The sequence below is a fragment of the Sminthopsis crassicaudata genome, chromosome 2, assembly GCF_048593235.1.
Source record: "Sminthopsis crassicaudata isolate SCR6 chromosome 2, ASM4859323v1, whole genome shotgun sequence".
NCBI lineage: Eukaryota > Metazoa > Chordata > Mammalia > Dasyuromorphia > Dasyuridae > Sminthopsis > Sminthopsis crassicaudata.
In genome coordinates this window covers 503,641,364-503,667,083 of record NC_133618.1, presented here as the reverse complement: position 1 = coordinate 503,667,083, position 25,720 = coordinate 503,641,364, and the positions used below count along the sequence as shown (strand labels likewise).

The 25,720-nt window shown below is 37.8% G+C and overlaps 1 protein-coding gene across 2 annotated transcripts in view; it reads right to left on the bottom strand.

Moving 5' to 3' along the window:
* Window positions 1–25,720, bottom strand: part of CFAP77 (cilia and flagella associated protein 77) — a 187,960-nt gene that overhangs the window by 22,515 nt on the left and 139,725 nt on the right. For both annotated transcript variants that reach the window (XM_074293948.1, XM_074293949.1), the window contains exon 5: window positions 16,304–16,405. In XM_074293948.1, coding sequence (XP_074150049.1) covers window positions 16,304–16,405 — 102 coding nt within the window. The remainder of the gene's footprint in view (window positions 1–16,303; window positions 16,406–25,720) is intronic.

Here is a 25,720-nt window from a genome sequence, read left to right as displayed (position 1 = left end):
CTTCCTTCCTTCCTTCCTTCCTTCCTTCCTTCCTTCCTCCCTTCCTTCCTCCCTTCCTTTCCTTCCTTCCTTCCTCCCTCCCTTCCTTCCTTCCTTCCTTCCTCCTTTTTTCTCCCTCTTTATTTATTTCTCTTTCTTTCCCTCTTTCTCTCCTCTCTTTCTTCCCTTCCTCCCTCCCTTCCTCCCTTCCTTCCTCTCCTCCCTCCCTCCTTCCTTCCTTCCTCCCTTCCTTTCCTTCCTTCCTCCCTCCCTCCCTTCCTCTCTCCCTCTCTCCTTCCTCCCTCCCTTCCTTCCTCTCTTCCTTCCTCTCCTCCCTCCCTTCCTTCCTTCCTTCCTTCCTTTCTTCCTTCCTCTCCTTTCTTCCTTTCTTCCTTCCTTTCTTCCTTCCTTTCTTCCTTCCTCTCCTCCCTTCCTTCCTTCCTTCCTTCCTTCCTTCCTTCCTTCCTTCCTTCCTTCCTTCCTTCCTTCCTTCCTTCCTTCCTTCCTTCCTTCCTCTCCTCCCTCCCTCCTTCCTTCCTTCCTTCCTCCCTTCCTTTCCTTCCTTCCTCCCTCCCTCCCTTCCTCTCTCCCTCTCTCCTTCCTCCCTCCCTTCCTTCCTCTCTTCCTTCCTCTCCTCCCTCCCTTCCTTCCTTCCTTCCTTCCTTCCTTCCTTCCTTCCTTCCTTCCTTCCTTCCTTCCTTCCTTCCTTCCTTCCTTCCTTCCTTCCTTCCTTCCTTCCTTCCTTCCTCCCTCCCTCCCTCCCTCCTCAGTGCCCATATGTGAGTCTCTTGGGCTATACTCAACCCTACTCTGCTGAAAGGAAGACTTTCTGGATGGAAAGGCTCAGGATTTTGAGTGACTAGTGCTTCTTAGCAACAATCACGTGGTTATTACTTCAAAGTTTTGGTTGCCTATTAAAAAGAAAATCAAGATCCAAACAACTTTGCTGGGCTTTTAGCTCATTTGGTAGAAGTCAATATTGCTCTTAGGGATAGGAGAAGGGAAGGTTAAAATTCAACCTCTCTTCCACGAAGATTTCCATGATTATCTGAAGCTTGAAATATTTCCCTTGGTTGATTTCATGGCACTATATTTTTTTGCATTAATTGAATTTCAGGTTGTGTAATATTGGTAAATGTAGATATCACAATAACAGATTGTCAACATTATTAAGAACAGAGATTATGTCTTATTATTATATCCTTCCCAATAAACAACACAATACCTTGTGCATCCGGATTCTAAATTGGGATTCTTAACCTGGAATCCTTGAACTTGTTTTCTTTTTCTTTCTTTTTTTTTTTTTTTAACTTTCATAAATGTATTTCAATATAATTGTTTTCCTACTTTGTGATATTATGTAGTTTGTTTTATGCACTTAAAATCATTATTATTCTAAGACAAGGTCCACAGGTTTCATCAGACTACCAAACAGGTCTAGAATACACCAAAAAAAAAAAAAAAAAAAAAAAAAAAAGGTGGGGGGAGAGAGATAGAGACAGAGACAGTGAGACACAAAGAGAAAAACAGACACATACAGAGGAAACAGCTAGGTAGCACACTTCATAGAGTGCTGGACCTGGAGTCAGGAAGATGAATTTAAAGATATTTCCTGGCTATATAAATCACTTAATATCTCTGGGCTGCTTCTCTGTAAAATGAGGGGATTGGATGTCATGATTTCTAATGTCTCTTTTAAGCTTGAAACTCCCTGATCTTGAGGCCATCTCTGTTGAATACACTAAGAGTTTCAATATCTTCTATCCGGTTTCAATAATTTGCTCTAGCAGTGACTACCAGTGTTAAGGAATATCCTTAATCTGTAAATTCTCTGAGGACTATGTGTTTTTTTTTCTTATAATGTTTAATGCACAGCAATGGGTACTTGATGAAAATTAATGAATTGATTTTGTGCCAGAGGACCTATGTTCAAAAATTCTACTTTGCTCCTTGAGGTGCCATTTTAACTTGAACAGGTTCCCTTCTTTCTGGCCTTCATTTTTCTCCTCTGTAAGATGAAAGATTTGGAATGGATACCTTCTGTGGTCCCTTTCAGGTCTATATTTCTGTTCCAAGGATCATTTGCTTCAGGGCTTTAGGAGCAACAGAGTAATCCACTCTGCCTGGATTGTAAGGTCCAAGAATAGAGAAGTCCTGTGAAATAAGGCTGGAAAGGAACCACTATGGAGGGTTTTAAATGCCAGGCTAAAGTCAAAATTACTCCATCTCTGTGATTTCTATAAGTAACATCTCTTCCCTGGGCCTCAATTTCCTCATCTATAAAATAAGGTAATTGAACTAGCTGACCTCTGAGGCTCCCTTCCTTCTCTAGAGCCTATGTTCTCTCAGGTAAATTTATGCACCAGAATGCTAATCTTACATCATGGCTGTGTCATTTACAGCTTAACTCTTCTGACAGTCACAAATGTTGAACTACACAAAGCTCGTCAATCTTGTATCTTAGAGAAAGGGGTGAGGGAAAGGCAGACCACCTTTTCAAAAAAAGGAAAATGTGGGCTGTTAATTTTCATGAAGAATCAGATTGAAAGCAGACATCTGATCCCTGGTGAAAAGCAGATTCCGGGACCCTGAATTTTGCTGCTGAATTTATACAATGAGGATTCTTTAATTACTTTCCCTAGAAATTTACCTGACAGTGCTATCTCAGGTAGCGCAAGTCGGCTTTCCTGGAGAGCTGTTCATCGGTTGACAGAGTCTTTGATTTTGTGCTAGGCTGCAAATTAAGTCCTTTGCCAAGGTATCCAAACGCTGCCTCGTCAGTTGCTTATCGTGCATTCATATAGAGTATTGAACACAGATTGTTTTATCTGTTTGGGAAGCCAAGGATGTAGACAAATGTTTTCTGTCCATATCTATTGTGGTAGTTTCCTCCTTTCTCTTCTCTTTTTGAAGCTCTATTCTGTGCTAAATGCCCAGGAACAGATGACTGAGGTGTTGCTATTCTGTATACCAAGGATTATTCTAAAGCATTAGACTACATTAGCAAAAGGTGAGACATTTACCTCAGGACTATAGAGAGATATGACACATGCTCAAAAATTGCTGATGTAAAGTCTACAAACTTGTATTTTATAATGTATTTTAACAATTATTTCAATAAAATTGGTTTCCTTTGCATTCCTCTGCATGTTGCTTTATGCATTTGAAAACATTAGAGAAGTTTCATAGACTTCCAACTGCTAAGGGGGTATTTAAAAACTAAAAGAAAAAAAACGTGGTATAAAGGAAAGGTAACCATTCCCTCGGAAATGTCACTAATTTTTTTGTGCTAACAAAAACTAGAAGCGAATTAAGTATCTATTGATCATTGAACAAATTATGGTGTGCATATTATGAATTATTATTGTGTTGTTAAAAAACAAAAATAAAACCCAGCAAATGTGAAGGATTAAAGGAAACTGGAAAAGTGGTGAGAACTAATATAAAGATATATAATCAGGTGAATGATATTATAATGACCACATTAAAGTATAAAGAGATCAGTTGGAACTTTGGAGGGCTCACTAGGAAACTGCTTCCCTTCTCTCTGCAGAGAGGTGGTGGATTGTAGGTACAGAAAGAAACATGTATCATTACACATTGCTAATATGTTGATTTGCTTTAACTGTACTTTGTTTAATGCAAGTTCAAATTACTTGTTGGAGATAACCTCATTGAAATGTGACACTGATGTTTAAAAAATATCAGTAAAATGTATTTAGAAATTTAAAAAAATAAAGCTGTCAGGTGGTCAGGTATCTTGGGAATCTCTCTGACTTATTTTGCCATGGCTTTCGCATCCTGATGATATATGAGTGGAAACTTTATAAAAAAAATTTTTTATCCAAAATAGGTACTCCATCAGAAGTAAAGTATAGTATAATGGATAGAAGACAGTTAAGCCTCAGAAAGAAAGGGAGCTAGGTTCAGCTCCTGCCTCTGCCACATATAGGCTATGTGATTCTGGGCAGATAGCTTCAATTATCTTGCTGTAGTCAACTCTCCATATGAGTCTAGTTGCAGGATAGCTGCTGATCTACATTGATAGGTTCCCTCACAAGGAATTTCCTATACCAATGAAATCACAGGGTAGGACAAAACACTAATGTGATCCTTAGCATTGACTCTACATTGTGGCTACATTCACTTTGGTTGGTGAACTTCCAAACAAAATCATGTCCAGATATACAGAATATTGGGTCAGGAAGACTTCCTACATTCAAATCCAGCCTCTGAATTCACTAGCTACACAACTCTAGGAAAATCTCTTAATTGCAATGGGAGTCAGGAAAAATTCCTAGAACTTACATAATCATAGATCACTGTGATCTTCTTGGTGAAGGGAGATGCCACACTGTGAATTCCCCTACACTGAAAAAAAGTCACAGATCCTTGGAGTATATTAGTATGTGTACATCTACTAATCAGTAGACAATGTGAGAAATAGGGGATGAGCAACATAAAATATTTAATCGGAAAATAGAGCAAAGACCACTTGATGAAGGCTGTTGAGCCTCTTTAGATTATAACAGCTAGGTCTGAGAGCAAAAAAAAAAAGAAAGAGAGATAGGTTTGGTTATATAGCAGCATGAACTAATGGAAAAGCTTCTGATTTGGAGAAAGAGGAGATGAGTTTGAACAATTCTGCTGCTTCATATTCTTCTCTGTATAAAAAATAGGTTGAATCCAGTTTTAAATCTATGAACCTAGTCTTCATTTTCTGATGATGATAAGTCCCAAAATTCATTGACAGAGATTCTTCTCTATAGAGGTAAACTCGACCAAGAAATGTCCTTGTAGGCATATGATCAAGGACAGTATCATTAGCTATATTTTTTGGTGAGCCTCCAGAATACCATTCAAGTGGGTAAATTAAATTCTCCATATTGGCAGCAGGCATTCTGTGAAACTTACTCAGTGCTAGGATTTCTGTGGTGGCCTTGCTGTTCTACCTCCTTCTATTCCTCTGATATCAAGGACAGATGAAGAATATAGTAAAGAAGACCTCACTCAACTGGGTGCTATATGAGAAGATCTTTCAAAGAAATAAGTGAGTTGGAAAGATTTGCAAGACGATTCCTTGGTGAGCCAAAGTTGAAGGATGTTGCAATCTGCCCTTCATTCCTGTCTTAATAGGAAAAGAAAAATTGAGTTTGGAATCAGGAGACTCAGGTCCAAGTTCCATTTCCAGAATTAACTAGTAACATGACTTTGGGAAAATCACTTCACCTCATTAACCCTCAATTTCCCCATGTATAAAATGGGGATAATTACACTTGTATCATCTCGTTGTTTTAAGTTATATACTTTAGGAATCTTAACATACTATTAAAAATGAGAAAGCTATTCCTACATTTATTCTGCTAAATTTTGGAGTACAGAACTAGAAACAATTACAGAAATAATAATAAAATGTAAGGATGTGGTTCCTGCAAAACAAGAGAAGGGAATTGTAAGGGCCCTTTAAATGGGCGGACACAGTGCAACAGGAGATTGAGTAGCCCAGAAGTAATCTCTGTGGATATAGGACTGCTCTGTGGGTGGGATCCTGGCCATATTGAGATAGTTTCGTAATGGGTGACAGCTCTCTTGCTGGTTGGCTGTGTGTGTGACCTCACTGCTTGCAGCCAATCGCTCTCTTTAACCTGGCTCCCTAGACTGGGGTAGCCAAGCCAGGTTGATGGATAGCGGAGAGGTAAGGAGTTTGGTAATGAACGTGAGTCTTCAGACCAGGTGTTCACTAAGGAGTTAACGAATCAGGGCAGTAAGTCAGGGCATTATGTGAGTAGGTATAATAAAGGCTTTTAATATTACATGTGGCTGTTCTTGAGCGTGCTACCGGTTATTAAACTATAGATTCAAGAAATCATGGCCAGAGATCTTTGAAGGCCTCAAAGGAGTTGACACTGCAAAGATCAGTGGTCAAAGGTACTCTGTTGGGCCTAGGACAGACTGGTAATAGTAACTGCCAGGAGGGCATGTTAAAATGAAATCTTCCATTAATATAGTACTGTACAAATATTGTTTTGATTTTCATAAAAGCAATGGGAGGTAGGTGCTATTATTATCATCCCCATTTTACACATAAAAAAACAAGCTGAAAGAAGTTAAATGACTTGGCCAGGATCACACAGCTAGCAAGCATATCTTAAGACCACTTTCAAATTCAGATCTTCCTGATTCCAGTCCTAGTGCTCCATCCAGTGTGCTACTGGCGGTCTCAATAAGAAGATAAATTTAAATTTGAATTAAAAATTGTGTTTAAAAAAGGTACACTCTAAAAAACATCTTAAAAATGCTGTCAGGCAACAGAATGCACTGCCTCAAGAACAGGTGAGTCCTTTGCTTTTGAAATTTTCAAGGCTATACAGACAATTTCCCTGTCAGGGATAATAGTAGTAGTAGTAGTAGTAGTGATGGTGGTGGTAGTGGTAATAGTAGTAGCTTTAAATGTTTATAAAGCACTTTACAAATATTATCTCATTTAATCCACATAACAATCCTGGGAGACAGATGCTATTATTACTATTACCATTTTATAGATGAAGAAACTTAAGGCATAAAGAGACCAACTGACTCAGTCAGTAAGTGTCTGAGGCTGGATTTGAACTCTGTTTTTTCTCCAGGAAAAGTCAGCCCTCAGCTTTGCCACCCGCTATCTCTGGGATATTACAGAGAGGATTCTTGTGTTGGGTGAGACATTGGACTAAATGATCACTAAATTCCCTTCTAGTCTATGATGTTGTGACCTTTTGATAACTCCTTCACAGTTCTTCACCATTTGGAACCTGAGATCATCAAGTAACTTCTTTTTTAGCCAGGGAACTAAACTGTAGTTTTAAAAAATGATCTGAATTTTAAAACTTGAAATGTTGGAGTGAGTCTATAGAAGTTTTGTGCTTCTATACTGATAGAATTTGGCAGAATGGAGTCGGATCTGGCTATTGCATGAGAGGCCTCGCTAGAATTCCTGACTCCCTCTCTCTTGTTCCCTCTCTGCTACATAATGGATCATGGTAGCCTCTGAATCTTAATATTTGTCTACTATATCAGGAGTTGAAAATATTTCAAAACTCTGTGATCCAGACTAGCTATGAGCTTAGAATTTCTTGTAAAGATATTGTAAAGATATATTTCCAACTCTTCTGATAATTCATAAGATTTAAAGTTAGAAGAGACCTTAGTAATACTCTAACTCAATTCCCTCATTCTACAAATTAGGAAACTGGGTCCTAAAGAGAGAAAATAAGAGATCCAGGATTCCCACATTTTTTTTTTGTGGAGAAACAATTAGGGTTAAGCGAATTGTACCAGGTCACACAGCTAGTAAGTGCTAAATGTCTGAGGCTACATTTTAACTCAGGTCCCTCTTGACTCCAAAATCCACTCTATCCACCATGCCATCTCGCTGCCCAAGGATTCCCAAGTTTGTCCTTCAAAGCATAACACTGTTGCTTCTCTAGCTATCCAAAGACAGCATTATAGAAGCAATTAGGTGAACAGATGCTAAATGAAGTAAGTAGAACCAAAAGAACATCCTACAGAGTGGCAACAAAATTATATGATGATCAACTCTGATGGACATGGTTTTTTTTTTTTCAAAAATAAGGTGATTCAGGCCAATTCTGTAGACTTGTGATAGATAGAGCCATCTGCATTCAGAGAGAGCTCTGTGGGGACTGAATGTGGATCACAACATAGTATTTTTACCTTTTTTGATGTTATTTATTTGCTCTTTTTTCTTTCTCAATTTTCCCCTTTTGATGTGATTTTTTTCATGTGTAGCATGATAAAAGCAGAAATATATTTAGAAGAACTGCATATATTTAACCTATATTGCATTTACTTGCTGTCCAGGGGAGTGAAAAAGGGGGAAGGGGAAAAGGAGAAGAAAAATTTGGAACCGAAGGTTTTGTAGGGTAAATGTTGAAAGCTATCTTTGACAGTTTTTTTAAAGTAAAAAGCTATTTTTAAAAATAAGCAATTAAGTAGCAAAGGCTTAAGAGTCAGAAAAACCTGAGTTTACGCTGCTGCTACTTTTGCTGTTGCTGTTTTTGTGTCTGACTTTTTATGGCCCCATTTAGGGTTTTCTTGGCAAAGATACTAGAAGGATTTGCCATTTCCTTCTCCAGCTCATTCTACAAATGAGGAAACTGAGGCAGACAAGGTTAATTGACTTGCCCCGGGTCACACACCAAATCACCTGCGTCTTTGATCTGGTCCTGGGGTAGAATTCTCAAGGTTCACAGGCTCAGGACTTTTTGGGGGTTGGGTAAATGGGAGGCCTTGTAAGGGTGGCCAAGGGGCAGGGTCTCCATAGAGGTCTTTTTTTCCATATGCCTTAAGCTTATCACTTAGGCTAACTCAGAATACTGATCTCCATGCACAATCAGCTATGTTCTACTTCTAAGACAGTGTCACCAAGGTCAGGATTCAGTCCCTCCCCTTTGACAATTGAACCACGAGTTTGGCTGAGTGAAGCTCTTCTAATTTTGTTTCTCTGTTGGAACCTGCTGCTACCTAGGTACCATGTGATTCCTGTTTTCCTGAGCCAAACTTCATTAAGATCAGGCAAGGGAAGAAATTAAAAATCCAGTGCTGAAGCAGGGAAAAAAAGCTTTATCAAAGTAGGAAAAATTCAAGTGAGGTAGAAGGAAGAATTTCCTTTTAATGGTTGGTAGATCATATACCCAACCACGTTAGGAGGTTGTAATAGCTCCTTTCAGATTTTTAAAGTATTCCTCAGAGATGAAGGCTTTCCAGGATTCTGAAGAAGTGACAGGTACAGTTAAGCATTTAGGATACACATAGTCAGAAAGTTGTGTTAAAAATGTGTCTGTAGAATTATGTTTTTTCCAAGAAGGATGGTAGAATCCCACTCTTACAAAGGAATCTAATTCTATGCCTTATATAGTTCATTCCAAGAGCCATACTCTTCTTTTTCTCCTTATTGTCTTTCAAAGTTTTAAGATCTTTAGCTACAACCTTTCTGTCTAGGTTTTTGTACCACAAGAGAGAAAATAACAGGCTTAACAGATAGAGCTGGTAGCCTGGGAGTCAGAAATTATTATTATTACTGTGGGATCACAGGTAGAGAACTTGAAAAGGCCCCTTGGGCCATTTAGTCCAAACTCTTATTTTACAGAGAAGAATGGATAATGATGTTAGGAGAGTTGAATGGCTTGCTCAAGGACATAGAAAGGCTTGGATTCAAGTTTTGTCCTGACACATAATACTGGCTGACCCAGAGTAAGTCTCTCTATACTATAAGTATTCTAGGAAGGTAAGGTGCCAATCTATATTGACTGAGAAAATTCCTTAGAGAGCCTTTATATTGCATATATTTAACCTATTTCAGATTGCTTGCTGCTTTGGAAAGGGAGAAGGTAAGAGAGGGAGAGAGAAAAATTAGGAAGACAGAGTCTTACAAAAATGAATGTTAAAAACTATCTTTACATGTATTTGGGAAAATAAAGTACATGAAAGAGGGAGAGAGAGAGGGAAATGGGGAGAAATAGAAAGACACAAAGACAGAAAGAAAGGAGAGAAAGAGAGAGAGATCCTTACATGACAACAGGTTTGGTCTCTCCTAAAAAAGTTTGTGTTATCATCTCATAAGCAGATACTATCTAAAAAGCATCTGTAACATGGAGGTTCTGGTTTGAGAAAAAAACAGCTTTAATCCTCTACTTTCTCAATACAGTGATTGGGAAATTTTCCAAAATAGTTTGGTTTTCAAGGAGGGATAATTACCCTGAAAGAAAAAACATCATTCTCATCTAGACTTCTGAATCACTTTTCCCTAGACTTCTGAATCACTTTTCCCATTGTTCCTTTCAATATCTTATGCATTTCATGATTCTCCCAATGCTCCCAATCCCACTGTTCTGGACCCTACGTAGAAACATGCGGTGACTTGTATATCAATACAAAGAAAACTGAAGGATCCTTATTTTCATCACTGGCTCAGAGAATCTTGGGAGGGAATAATGGATCTGAAATTTTTCTTTCCTAAGCTTGGAGAGAATAACTCAGGAAGTTCTCCTATGATTTGAACTGGGCAGAAAAAGATGGGGTCCAAGAGAATGATCTTTTTAAACTGTAAAGCCAGAATCTTTCTTCTTTTTTGGGGGGGGTATTGGAGAAAATGGAAAGAAGATGAATAGACAGACGGGTACTGCTCTCCCCCAGGGTTTAGCGGAGAGTTAACTTCCCCGCCTGTTATGATTTGTAAAAGAGCTTAAAGATAGAAAGGAAAATCCTTTCTTAGATTCAGCAGCTTTCACTAATCAACTGCAACTCTAAATGTCACTGCTTGGCTGATTGTGCCGTCATGTTTCACCTCTTCCTATTATATCAGCGAGCTGGGCCCAGGAGACTAAAGGCAGGGTTAGTCTTCCACAGAGAGAAAGAGTCAGAACCCAGGGTTCAGACCACGAAAGCTTGTAAATCAAACTGTTAGCTTAATAGCATGTGCCATTATTCTAAACCAGTGGGGCTGAAACCAGCAGCCAGATGAAAAGAGAGTCTATTTGTCCATACTTTAGTGACTGAATGACTATGTAATATCAGTACTTGTTGTGCTATGGAGGAGAGACAAAGTCTGTTGGGGGAGAGGGGGTGTTTAGGGATTTGGGCTTAGGCAAGTTGCCTTCAGGGCTTTGTCAGGGTCCCTAGCTGAAAGGGATCTAGGACCATTAGTTAAAATACTTCTGGACTCCCCGAATTGAGTGAGAGTTCTTAACCTGGGTTGGTGAACTTTATTTTAAAATATATTTTGACAACAGTATTTCAGTATAATTGGCTTTCTTTGTAATCCTTTGTATTTTATTTTACACATTTTAAAACATTCTGAGTTGGATTCAATAGGCATTATCAGACTTCCAAAGGAATTCAGTACAGAGGGAAGGGAGAAGAAGGAAAGGATGGAAGGAGGAGGGAGGGAGACAGAGACAGATAGACACAGAAAGAGACAGAGACTGAGACACACACAGAGATACATACAGAGAGAGACAGAAACAGATAAAGGCAGCTCCCAGCTCAAATCTTCTGTACTCTCAAGTCCCTTTTAGTTTAGCCATTCTAAATTCAAAGACCTCCTTTAAGCATTAACATTTTGTGTTCTAAGATTCCTTCCATCCTTTTAGCATTCTGTGTTCTGTGGTCTTTTTCATTTGTAATAGCCTATGTTCAAAGGACCTTTTCAGCTCTGATATTCCATGAATTCTATGATCCACACCCGTGTGTGGGCAAATACAGGGAAGGTCCCAGAGCCCCATGGTGCATAGGGACAATGCCCATATTTAATGTTTGTGTCTGACTGAGATCAAATAAAAGCAATGGGTTTTAATTGTAGCAAGTGAGAGTTCAGTTAGACATGAGGAAGACACTTTTGACACTAAGGATAATTACACAGGGCCTCTGTCCTAAGAGACCTTTATAAAAAGAATAAACCATCTGGTTTGGATTGACTTGAGCGTCCTGCTGAGATCTGTCCTACAGAGGTTTATGCCAAGAGTGCTTGGAGTGGGGGATGCCTTTTACTCTACTTTTCGGCCCAGTTCCTCCATATTGTTCCCCTGTTGCCAGATAAGGTTGGTGTTTCCCAACCCTTTTCAGCCCATGACATACCTAAGATCTTGCCAAGAAACGCTGGGGTATCTGGGAATAATGCTCATCTCACCCCATTCTGTCCAGCCACCCACTGATCCAGCCACCTGTCCATTCTATACTCATAGGATGCTTAGTGCTGAAAGGGACCTTAAAAATCATTTAGTTCAATAGCCTTTTACATATGGAGGAAAATAAGGCTTAGTGAGGAGCTGTGACTTGTCCAAGATCATACAGCTAGTCAACAACCAGATCCAGGGCAGAATGCAAGAATCCCTTTAACTGATCAGAGGTTTTTCCTGCCTTATATTCCCTATTCCTGAATACACAAATAACCCCATGAACACATCAGCCCTTTTCTTCTCTTTCTCTACCAGAATTACCTCCCATAGTTTCCTGGCAGACATTTGTGAAAAAAAAAGTGATACTGAACACAGTTGGGGAGAATCTATAAAGAACCCATCATATTGTGATGTAATCCACAGAAAACAATGGGTTCTTTCCCCAAAATGTCTTTGATCTGAGAGCAAAGGTCATGAACTGAGTTTTGGCCCTGGGTTTTTCCATTCTTATTAGTCCCTATTCTCACTCTTTCTTTCATTAACAACTTTATATCCAGTGAATGTTTAAAAATAGAATTTTATTTTGTTTTCAAATAAAGATCTGCCTTCTCTTCTTCCTACTTCCCCACCACCTCACTGAGAAAGCAAGAAAAAACAAATCCCTGTTATAAGCATGTATGTGAAGCAAAATAAATTCCTGCATTGGTTATATCCAGAAAAATACGTCTCCCTCTTCAGCCATCATCTCTCCATCAGGAGAAACTCACATTTCATCATAAATCCTCCTATCCAGTTAAGTTATACGTCAGAGTACTCTAACCCTACCCTTCTACTCCTGCTGGTCATTATAGTATGGATGAATGGAAGAAAAACATCTATGAAGTATTTACTACATGCTAACCCTTGTGTAAGTCTGGAATTATAAATACTGGGAATATAAAGGCCCACTATAAGACTACAGTCAATTGTAGAAAACCCAATAAAGTGTCAAATCTGTCCATACTTCTGCCTGCTCCTGAGGGCATTTGGAAGAGAGAGAACTGGCAAGAATGAATTTCAGGGAGAGATTATTTATTCTCCATGCATTGGTCTTTCCTACCTCAGAGACAAGAGACACTTCTATGTAGGACTGGGGGCAATGATGGGAGCAGGTAGTAGATCCTTTCATAGAAACATCAGCATTTATAGACTCACTGAGTTTTGGAGAAGCAAGTTTGCTAACTTGTGTTGACCCAACAGAATGAGTGTGCTCCCCGCGCCCCTGCCTGCCGCTTTTCTATGCGAAAGGTGTTTAATTATTTCTGACAGAGTTCAGTTTCGACATCTGTTCATGATGGGGGAGAGTCCATTTAGGTTATCCATCATTGTGACAGGTTTAACTTTTTTGGAAAAGAATTTTTCCCGTCATAATGGGGATAGGGGATTGAGAGTGAGAAGGATGGGGGGAGAGTGAGGAGAGAGGAAAGCTGATAAACAGGGAGAGGAAAAAGGGATTGGGGGAAGGGAGGCAGAGTTGGGGATAAGAGGAAAAGTGATCTACAGGAAGAATACAAAGCCTCTGCTGATATTCTGAGTATTCAGGCAAAGCCAATACCAGTCCTATTAAAAGAAGGAGAAAAAAAAAGTCTTTGGGCTACACTACTTCTGAGCTAATTCAATCACAATGGCACAGCCTTTACCTACTGTTAACTTTGAAAAGAGGAGAAGGATGAATATTCCCAAAAGCCTTTGGTGCTCTGAAAGTATTCATAGTCCCTCAAGTTGGTCCCAAACCTATTTAATGATTAAATGAATGGCAGTTGGCAGGGGAGTAGTGGGAGCTGCATGAGATGCCAAGAAGAGGCTGTGGGCAGGAGGAGCATGTTTGAGCTTTGGAGACATAACTCTCCATTTCTAGAGTTCTTTAAATATCCTACACCCTCATTATTCTGAGATGTTTTTCATAGGTGTAGTAAGCACTTGTTTGTATGATTCTTTGAGCCATATAAATCAAAATGAAGCATTTCTATTATCCTATTTTGGCTACAGAATCAAGATGATAAGGAATAAACACCCATTTATAGTTCTAGGTCCTGGTCCTGGTTTTGCCTTTCATTCACTGTAGCCATAGGCAAATAATTTGATTTCTAAGGCCTTAGTTTCCTTAGATAGAAAAAACGAGGATGTCACTCAATCTCTTCTTTGTTTACTTAAGGTGGGGAAAAGTGGTATTGTGAAAATCAAATGAGATAATGTGATTAGAAAAAGTTTTTAAAATATATATATAAAAGCAATTACCATTGCAATGCAGTTATTGGCTAAATAGAAGCCAAAAAACTAGAATAAAAACATCTGCATTGAAAATTATGTATTTCAAGTTCCAATAGAGCAGTAATGAACTGCACCAGCTACACCCAGTGAAAGAACTCTGGGAGATGACTATGAACCACTACATAGAATTCCCAATCCCTCTATTTTTGTCCACTGCATTTTTTACTTCCTTCACAGGCTAATTGTATATTGTTTCAAAGTCTGATTCTTTTTGTACAGCAAAATAATTATTTGGACATATATACATATCTTGTATTTAACTTATACTTTCACATATTTAACATGTATTGGTTAACTGGCCCTCTGGAGGGAAGGAGGGGAAAAGGTGAAACAAAAGATTTTGCAATTGTCAATACTGGAAAATTACCTATGCATAAAATTTTTGTAAAAATAAAAAAAAAACTATGCATTTCTGAAAGATCAAATTTAGAACCAATCCTGATTTTCTCTGAGATAAAAACATTCAGATTACATTTTAAAAGTAGATGTCCTTTCATTTATGTATTCATACACTCTTTCAAGAATTATTAACTCCTTACTATGTGCAAGAGTTTGGGAAGTATTTCCCAAAGGATAAGCAAAAGGAATATTTCACTTCTTTTGTTGGGGAAAAAATATGAAATCTTATTGAATATTGTTTCCATTTTTATGTATGTGTTCCAGATCCTGGCTGAAGAGGGAGTGGATAGAGGGATTTCACCGGGGAGGCCAGAGGAGGAAGTTTAAATTGAGACCTATGGAAAAACTAAAGACATTTTATTCTAGTTGAGAAAACTATTGCCCAACCTATTATAGCCAGAAAATTCCCTATGGACCAGTCCTCCAAAACGAACATGGAAAACCAGAGAAAAAAGAGAAGAAAGAGAGAAAAGGGTAACAGAAAGAAAGACCAGAAAGGAGTGTGGAAATAATAAATTTCTGTGTGTGAGAAAGGAAAGTGATTGGTAGTTTTCTTGAAAATGAAAAAAATATCGAGAAAGACAGAGACTGAAAAACGAATGGTGATGTAAAGGTCTGGGGTGAGAGGAGATTTAAAGCGGGTTACTCCCGCCCCCCCCCATATCTCGTGTGACTTCCACAATCTGTTCAACAACAATCGGTCATGTTCTTTCCTTGACACTACCTGCAGCAGTGACTCTGTGCTGACAGGCAGCTGGGGGAGATGATCACTGACATATGCTAATGGATCTGACTTAGGCAGGACATAAGAGGAATACATCAAGGTGGAGCAAAACATATTTCTCCCGTGAAACTCTGCATCTTGTTCAAGTACATTAGCTTCAGGAAGCCACCATCCCTCTTCATTGCTTAAATTGCAGTTTAGTTCAACAGAACAGCCCCAGTTCTCAGCCCACAATGAGAGCTGGGAAAAATTTCTGTTGCCTACCATTTCCCCAGCATCCAGTCTGGGACTTCTGCAAAACATGGAGTTATTGCCTGATCTTAGGCTATTGCCTTTTCCCTTCCTCTATATAATACTCCTAACTCACTTATTCCTTATTTTCCCTGATATTTAACCTCCCACCAACAATTGCCTAGGATATGTGCATGCTCCCACAAGAGAACAAGAAGTTGAGTTTAATATAAGGAACCAATGTCTGAGCATGAAATCTTAACTGTGATACTTATCTGGACCAATTTAGATTAGGTTTGTGAACTCGAATCAAAAATCTAGTGACCATGGACTCCATCCTCCACTGGGACATTGTCAGACAGGCTATTTAGAGCATCAGCAAATGTGTGAGTTTTCCGGAAATATAACTCCAGGGCAAGGCAAAAAAAGCCTTCTTGACTCAAATGAACCCATCACTGTCAGAAGGTTTCCCCAAGAGGTAGAATAACAGAGCCTCCTTGTACAGACCTATTCCTTCCCAACATTGAGTAGACCACATTTACTTCGAAGGAGTTCATCACACAGTGGGCACTTAATGAATACTGCTTATTGTTGCCGTAAGGCAATTGTTTATAACTCAGTGAAAATTACCCCTAGGAATGGATGAGATTAGGAATGGCAAGTGGCATTTTGTCCTAGCTCAATCTGGCCAAGGGAGAGAACATATCAGAGCCATAACTAACATAGAGTAAATGGGGTTTTTTCCCAAGGCACCAACATCAGAATGGGGCATATTTTCTCTCTACATCAAACCCAATCCTTGTACCTTACCTTGTGATCTTCCTTGACCCATATTAGTAGCTCCACACCCCAGGCACACATTGTTATAAAGTCTTTCTTTGCCCCAATTTCCTTGAATTTGAGGGGTACAGTACAATCATGGTCATACTCTCTTTTTTGACGTTTCACACACAAAATCTTTCTAGTTACTACTTTAGGATCTACTCACCTTTTGAAAGTGAGGCATGTGCCAAAGAGGGTCCAGTTTCACTGTCGGTTTATACTTCCTCAGCTGACATGTCCTTGTCTCATAAAATCTCCCAAGGGTGATCTAGGAGAAAGTAAAATGAAAAGGAATGATGAGCCAAACTTGGAAAGAGGACTGATTGTCTAGAGAGGAAGCCAAAAGTAATGGAAAGAGTGCTCTGAGAACTGAAATCAGGTGGTAGTCATTACATTACTGGGTCACTTTACTTTTCTAAAAATCAGTTTCCTTTCTGTGCTACCTAAATTTTAGAATTATTTTCAAGTTCAGATGGAATTTAGGCAATCTGAAAAAAAAATGAAAGCATTCAACAAGGTAGGGGATCATTATTATTATTACAGTGTGGCAAAACAGATGATTGCTTCTTAATCTCAGGAATGTTTTTTGAATAAATCCATGTTTATTTGTATCAGATTAGCATCAGATTTTAACAGGTAGCATGTTTTTACTGAGTCTTTCTTCCAGAAAAGTAAGATAGGAACTTTTGTTTTGGGAATAGCTCTAATAAAGCAAGCAGCTGTCCATGTGCTCAGGGTGCTAGGAAAGGTCCCATGCCCAAAAGAATATACTACCCCATATCTAAAACTGCATCACTTGAGTTTTCCTGCTTTAATCTAAGGTGAAATACCTTCTGTTAAAATGCAAACTTTTATCAGTTACTTATACCTTAGTGCAGAATTGTCAATATTTCAAAAGTGGAGTTCCAAAGGGTTGTCTTGTTTCTTCATTTTGGGGGTAAGAAAGCTATGACTGAGGGTGGGAGGGTGACTGAGAAGGTCCCCTACACTCAAATGATACACTCTACACATGAGATATTCATTTGGCTAACAAAATCTTCTTTTAAAATGCAATTATTATCTAGGATTGTTCAAGCTTTATTAATCATTCATACCTTAATGTGAATTACTTTAATCAAGTAACCAGATTATTTTCCTCTTAACAACCACTCTGAGAGAATAGAAATCTTAGTTGGGGGAAGGGAGTAGATAAACTTGGGATAATAGGCCTTTCCAGTGGGCAAGCTTAAGTATCAGACTTTGGACATGAGTCAATGTCAGAAGTTTTATTGTCAATGAGTTTCAGAAAATGTATTTAAGAAAAGATTTGGATAAGAGAGCAAAGAAGAATAAAGGACACAATTCCTGAGCAGGGTGAAGAAAAAAACATAAATTTATAACTGTAAGGCACTTAAGAGTAAAGCTTCTAAAACTGTGGGTACCTGACCCCAAAGGATTCAAGTAACTGAATGTAGGAGTTAAGAAAAATGTGACCCTTTGACCCAGCTGTACTACTACTGGGCTTATATCCCAAAGAAATACTAAAGAGCAGAAAGGGACCTGTATGTGCCAAAATGTTTGTGGCAGCTCTTTTTGTTGTAGCTAGAAACTGGAAGTTGAATGGATGTCCATCAATTGGAGAATGGTTGGGTAAATTATGGTATATGAAGGTTATGGAATATTATTGTTCTATAAGAAATGACCAGCAGGAGGAATACGGAGAGGCCTGGAGAGACTTACATTAACTGATGCTGAGTGAAATGAGCAGAACCAGAAGATCTCTGTACACTTCAATACTGTATGAGGATGTGTTCTGATGGAAGTGGAAATCTTCAACATAAAGAAGATCCAACTCATTTCCAGCTGATCAATGATGGACAGAAACAACTACACCCAGAGAAGGAACACTGGGAAGCGAATGTAAATTGTTAGCACTAATATCTGTCTGCCCAGGTTACTTATACCTTCGGAATCTAATGCTTAATGTGCAACAAGAAAGTGGTATTCACACACATGTATTGTACCTAGACTATATTGTAACACATGTAAAATGTATGGGATTGCCTGTCATCGGGGGGAGGGAATGGAGGGAGGGGGGGATAATTTGGAAAAATGAATACAAGAGATAATGTTATAAAAAAATTACTCATGCATATATACTGTGAAAAAAAATTCTAAATAAAATTAAAAAAAAAAAAAAGAAAAATGTGGCAACAATAAAAGGCATCAAATAGTCCACCAAGATTTAATTTTTATGTAAAAATAAACAAGTACATCCATCTCATGAATATGCAAATTTGCTTTCATCTTTGATAAATGGTAAAATTATATACACATATATGAGTTGTTTTAAAATAAATTTCTTCATGATTTATCATCGGTAAATGTTTGATTTGTATACCTATTTTATATACTCACATATCTGGGGTTAGGTGAAAAGGGATCATGAGTGGAAAAAGTTTAAGCCCTGCTTTAGAGATACCTTGGGGCAGCTACAATGGCAGTGGATATAGTGGATATAGGATATAGTGGAATCAAGAAAATCTGGTCTCAGAGACTTGCTAGGTGTGTGAGTTATAGGCAAGTTACTTAACCTCTATTTGCCTCAGTTTCTTTATCTGTAAAATGGAGATAATAATAGCACCTATCCTCCCCCTGGTTGTTGTAAATATCAAATGAGATAACTGTAAAGTATTTAGCATGGTATCTAGCACATAATGAGCGCTTTATAAATGTTAGCTATAATTGTTATTATTAGAGGCCAATTAGTCTAAAACTCATTTTACAGATGAGGAAACAGAGGTCTACAGAAGTTAGGTGACTTGTCCAAAGTGACATAGTAATTGATACAGATAGGATTTAATTCCAGAACTACTCCAGGAGCTCAGTAGTTTGGGAGTGCGAATCACTCCCCTATCTCTGGGAAAACAAGCCTCCTGGCCCATGTCTAGCTGACATGACAGATTTCCTTTCTGCCAATCAGCAGCACTAATTGTTTCATGCAATTTGGCTCTTGATTATATTAGATTATATTTAGTCCTTTATTATATAAATTCTTTATGGGCAAGAACGAAGTTTGTACTTCCTTTTCCTCTCCCACAGTGCAGCTGATAAATAATACTTTCTATGATATTGAATGTTGTTGTTATTCAGTGATGGGGGTTTTCTTAGCAAAGATAAAAAAGTAGTTTGCTATTTTCTTCTCCAATTCATATTTATATATGATGAAATGAGGCAAATAAGATTAAGATCACATAGTATTTGAGACCAAATTTGAACTGTCTTCTTGACTCCAAAGTCGACATTCTATCCATTGCTCCAACTAGATTCCCTGAATGGTGATGGCGATGATCTTTTTGTATTGATTTCTAATTGTTTTGCAAAGATACATCTCTTTTCTTTTCTAAAAGATTTTAAGCTCCTTGAGAGCAGGGGCCTTTCACATACTTCTTTCTCTGTCCAAGTCACTGTCTCAGATTATGGACACATAGCATGTCCATTTAATAAATAGTGGTTGAGATTACAAGATTTAAAGCTGGAAGGCACGTTAACCAATTCTACCCTCTTATTTTACTAAATCCCAGAAAAGATGTGTGATTGAAGTCTGGAAACTCTGGATTCAAATACTGCCTCAGATACTTACTAGCTATATAATGTGAACAAGGAAAGAAGAAAAGAAGTGAGGAAGGTAAGAAGAAAAGAAGTGAGGAAGGTAAGAAGGAAAGAAGGGGAAAACAAGTGAAGGAAAGAAGAGGAAGGATAGAAAGAAGGAAACTAAGTATTATTATATGTCAAACACTGTGCTAAGTACTTTATAAATATTTTATCATTTGATCCTCACAGTCATCCTGGGAAATATGTACTATCTTCATCTACAGCTAAGGAAACTGAGGCAGACAGACTGGTTTTGGGAGGAGAGGTTTGCCCAAGGTAACAGAAGTAGAAGAGGCCAGATTTGAACTTAAGTCTAGGCTCAGTACTCTAGTTGTCTCTAAGTGGACAAGCCACCTAACCTCTTTGTGTTTCAGTTTTCTAAAGTAAGGAAATCTTATTCATTTGATTAAAAGATCCCTTCCCACTTTAGATTTATGATCCTAAAATCCTACTCATCTTACAGAGGAGGTAACAAACCTGAGACCTGAACAAAATTCTTCTCAGTCCAAATCCATTTTGGAATTCAGCCATATTCCTCTATCCATTTGGAATGTGCCTTCCCTGCTTTTATCACTGTCAGTCACTTAAGGAAGTGATACATCATACCCCTAAATCTGTCTACAGATGACATGCAAATACTTTGGGGGGACTAGATGATCCTTGTAATGTTCTTCTCTAAAATGTAATATTCTCTCCTATCTCTCTCCTTGGTTCGGAGAGTTTAAGCTCCTGCTGCCAGTCCTTTGTCTTTTCTGCTTCTGCCAACTTCTTGAGGTGCTAAATGTCTTTTGGTTTCTGTGGGGGAGGCAGTAGTACTGCCACCATTTCTCTGGTCTTAACCTTAGTTTTCATTCTGGCTGAGCTTGGCTGAGCTTATATGATCTCTTATCAAAGATGTGAATCTTGTAGAACTATATGATAAGTACATGTACTGAACTAGAGAACTGTTAAGCACCATGCTAAATAACCATTGTATCTATCAATTCTACCGACTTAGCACCTTGTTTCAAGTTCTGGCCCATAACAGATCCTCTGTAGTTTCAAGAGTATAATTATATAAATTTAGTTAGGAATAAATTTAACAACAATTCTACTAATATTTTCTCCTCAGTTTCATCTGAAATTGGCATTTAGGGCAATGCCATCCTAAATTCTCTATTTCAGCCTAATAATCTCTGCTTAAAGATCTTCCTTTGGTGGCTTTTAATCCAGTCTTGTGAACAAATATGTGTGATTATTTCATCTGTTAGCTCAAAGTGCTCAAAATTTCTACCTTTCCTCTTTCCCTCCTGATTGGATTGAATGGGATAAGGTAGTTTTCTTTAATAACCACTTTTGGGAATGATATAGAAGAGGCATTCATTGGACAAGGAGTTGGACAACATAACCTCTAAAATCTTGTTTAACTCTAGGAGTCTAGATGAAGAATGTGAAAGGCCTCTGCTCTCAAGAAGCTTAAAATCTTTTAGCAAAGAAAAGGGACTCATAAAATAATTACAAAAGTTAAAAAGCAAGGATTGTTTTCTCTTTGTATGTGGGGGTAGGGGGAAGAAGAAGGAGGAGAAGGAAGGAAGGATGGATGGAAGGAAGGATGGAAGGAAGGATGGAAGGAAGGATGGAAGGAAGGAAGGAAGGAAGGAAGGAAGGAAGGAAGGAAGGAAGGAAGGAAGGAAGGAAGGAAGGATCATCAAAGCATTTCTTTGAATGCCCAAAAGGGAATTGAATGAAGTTCAGAATGAAACACAGGCAAGCAGGATGGCTTTGAAAAAAGTATATTAAATTTAATATGCATGTTAAAAAAGCAACTTATACATAGCAGAGATTCATATTTTCACATAGAATCCTCTTTTTCTGTTCTATTTTAAACATGGAAATGACATTTTCTTTGTTTGGCTGGTTGTTAAATTCAAAAGAAAAAAGAAAAAAATTAAATCATTGCAACAATATTCAAAGCTCACTATTATGGCATCCCTAGTTTGTAATGCTGTACAAATATTTGTGCTATATATCATTCCTGACTTAAAGCCATATAGTAAAGGGCTATTTATGAATGGGGAAGGAAAAGTTAAAAAAAAACAATTATTAAGTACTGCTATGTGCCAGACACTTTGCAAATATTTCATTTGATCCTCACAACATCTCAGTGAGGTATGTGTTCATTGTTATCCTCATATGCGCTTATTATCTTGATTTGACTTGAAAATTTGAGAAAACTGAGGCACACAAAGTTTATGTGACAGAATTGCCAAGCATAACAAAGCTAGTGAATATCTAAGGCTGAATCTTAGCTTTTTATGATTCTAGGCTCAGTACTCTGTTCACTTCACCACTAGCTGCTGCAATTTATAAGGTCACATTATAATGTACCGAGAATACTCAGTTTTAAAAATCACTTATTTCACCTTTTTTTATTTTACACCTGGACGAGGGACAAGGATTGAAAGTAAATTGCCCAAATTCACATAGCAAATTAGGAGTAGAGTTAGACTGATGGCATTCTCTCCCCTGCCTCCCACGCCAACATTTTTTTTTTGTATTTAGATACCTACATTGTAAAACTGAGAGAAGCTTGATAGAAGGCTATCTCAGTGAGAGACTAAGAAATCAGTCCTGAGAAGGTATCCATGAGTTTCTAACATACCAGTCTAAATATCCATAAAATAACTGCTAATTTTAAAAACTGGGCTTTTGCATTTGAGCTATAAAACATAGTTTGCAATGACAATCATCCCACTGAAACTGGTCATTACCACATTAACTCGACTCTTCCTTAAGCCATTAACTAATAAACTAATCATTGGCTGCTCTAAAAATGTTATTATGGTATTCCATTCTTTAATGGGCTTGCTTTTGAGCACTAGCATTAGATTAAAAAAAACAAGAAGCAGAGACAGAGACCTATTCTCATGCTGGTCAGTATGTCCATTTGGGGGAAATGTCCCCTGTTCAAATGAGTTGGTTCATTTTTTGAAGCTTAAGTTTTGATAGCTTCTGAATTTGAGGTTGCTTCTTTTTTAGAACTTCAGAAAATGTTCTTTGAGGAGGACTATCTTCCCTTCATATTCCCACCCCTCTCCAAATACATTAAACCCATTTTTTGTTAAGCAATGGAGCTCTATCTTTACTAAGGAGGGATGTGGGATCTTTCTAATCAGAAAGAAAAAAAGGATATGGTTAGAACAAATTACATGAATAGTAGATATGGATCACCAATAGATGATAGAAGATTCACTTTCCCACATACTTTTTTTGGCCCAAGGTATAGGCATTGTTTGGCAATAAATATTTGGGGAGGGGGGAGAAGTCATTTTAGAGGTATTGGGAATTCCCAAGTGAAAATGGTAAGGAAGAGGTGAGGGCTGTTGGGCAAGTAACCAGAATTCTTGAGATAAGCAAAGGTACTTACTTCAGAAGCTGTCATGATCTGTTGGTATCATTTAAAGGCTTGCAAGGTCAAAGGATATGAACAGACAATTCTCAGATGATGAAATTGAAATTATATCCACTCATATGAAAGAGTGTTCCAAATCACTACTGATCACAGAAATGAAAATTAAGACAACTCTGAGATAGCACTACACACCTGTCAGATTGGCTAAGATGACAGGAACAAATAATGATGAATGTTGGAGGGGATGTGGGAAAACTGGGACACTGATACATTGTTGGTGGAGTTGTGAAAGAATCCATTCTGGAGAACAATTTGGAATTATGCCCAAAAAGTTATCAAACTGTGCATACCCTTTGATCCAGCAGTGCTACTACTGGGCTTATATCCCAAAGAAATACTAAAGAAGGGAAAGGAACCTGTATGTGCCAAAATGTTTGTGGCAGCTCTTTTTGTTGTAGCTAGAAACTGGAAGTTGAATGGATGTCCATCAATTGGAGAATGGTTGAATAAATTGTGGTATATGAAGGTTATGGAATATTATTGCTCTGTAAGAAATGACCAGCAGGAAGAATACAGAGAGGTTGGAGAGACTTAAATCAACTGATGCTGAGTGAAATGAACAGAACCAGAAGATCGCTGTACATTTCAATGCTGTATGAAGATATATTCTGATGGAAGTGGAAATCTTCAACATAAAGAAGATCCAACTCACTTCCAGTTGATCAATGATGGACAGAAACAACTACACCCAGAGAAGGAACACTGGGAAGTGAATGTAAATTGTTAGCACTACTGTCTATCTACCCAGGTTACTTATACCTTCGGAATCTAATACTTAACGTGCAACAAGAAAATTGGTACACACATATATTGTATCTAAGTTATACTGTAACACATGTAAAATGTATGGGATTACCTGTCATCGGGGGGAGGGAGTAGAGGGAGAGAGGGGAAAATTTGGAAAAATGAATATAAGAGATAATGTTATAAAAAAATTACTCATGCATATATACTGTCAAAAATGTATAATTATAAAATTAAAAAAATAAAAAGTAAAAATAATTTTTAAAAAGACCTGCAAGGACCAGGAGAAGGAAGAGATGGAATGCAGATTATGTGTCTTCGAGGTGTCAGAATGAGAGCGCCATCAGAAACAAAAAGAAGTTGAGTAGCAAGATGTAGATTCTATTTCATTAATTCCCAACTGCACTCATACTCCTGGGACTCTCCCCCCACCCTGAATTTTGTTTATGTGAGGTTAAGGGAGCTAGTACTCTATCTTTTGATTATGGAACTTGGGTATGAGCCCAGTTTCTGTTCATTATATTTTGTAATGAAAGTCAGCATGGCATAATGCATCAGCTTCCAAGTCAGAAAGACTTGGTTAGGTTCATGTAGGTATCTACATCTGCATATACATCTATATAGGTTTCTGATAATAAACTATATGACCCTGGGCAAGTAACTTATCCTCTCAGACACTCTAGAACCTCTCTAAGACTATAAGTTGCATGATGCTGAGTGAAGCAAGCAGAACCAGGAAACCGTTATATTTAGCAATTGCAAGATTGTGTGATGATCAACTATGCTAGACTTAGCTCTTCTCAGCAATTCAGTGATCCAAGGCAATCTACATTGCCAATCTACAATGCCATCTACATCCAGAAAGAAAACTATGGAGATTGAATGTGGATCAAAGCATATTGTTTTCCTTCTTTTTCCAAACCTTTCTGTTTTTTCTCTTTTTTATGATTTTTCTCTTTTGTTCTGATTTTTCTCTTTCAATGTGACTCATGTGAAATATGTAATAGATAGTACATGTATAATCTAAAGAAAAATTTTGAAAATAAGACTATGAGCTGAAGAAATGTTGCAGGCTTGTCTTGCTAGAGGGAATTTCCTTACTGTGAGTTGCTTATGCCAGAGAGATAACAAGTCCAGAAATATAGTTCAAAAATGGTTTTGAATACATATATTTTAGGTTCATATGTAATTAGGAGTTTATTGATGTAGGTAATAAATGTCAACTAGGAAAAAACTAAAAATGAATCAAATTTAAATTTTCCCATGGATTTGGTTAGAGTAAAAATAAAACTGATATAAAGAGGTCCCCCAAATTTAACTTGGTTCATCTATAAAGAAGAGAGTGACTTAGGAGTCTTACTGAGGAACATAGATATATTTCTTCTGAGTCAGGATTGTCTAGAGAAATGTGAGAATCAATATTATTAATTTGAACTAAATAGAGAAAATTTTGGTTTGAATTATTTAGAGATCTGAATTACAGGATTTTTAAAGAAAGAAATGCCATTTTATGACTTTCATAGATGCACAATAACTTTAGTTAAGGTCTAAAAGATTTTGCTCACTCTGTTAAGCCTATGAATCCCTTCTCAGAATATAACTTAAATAATGGAAGAAAAATTTAACATTTCAGATATTTAAAAAAGTAAGTGCATTCCAGGCATGGAGAATAGTCAGTAAAGAGGCCCAGAGCCTGGTGATGGAGTGTTTTGTTGAAGAACAATTAGGAGGCTAATGTCTCTAGACCACAGGGTA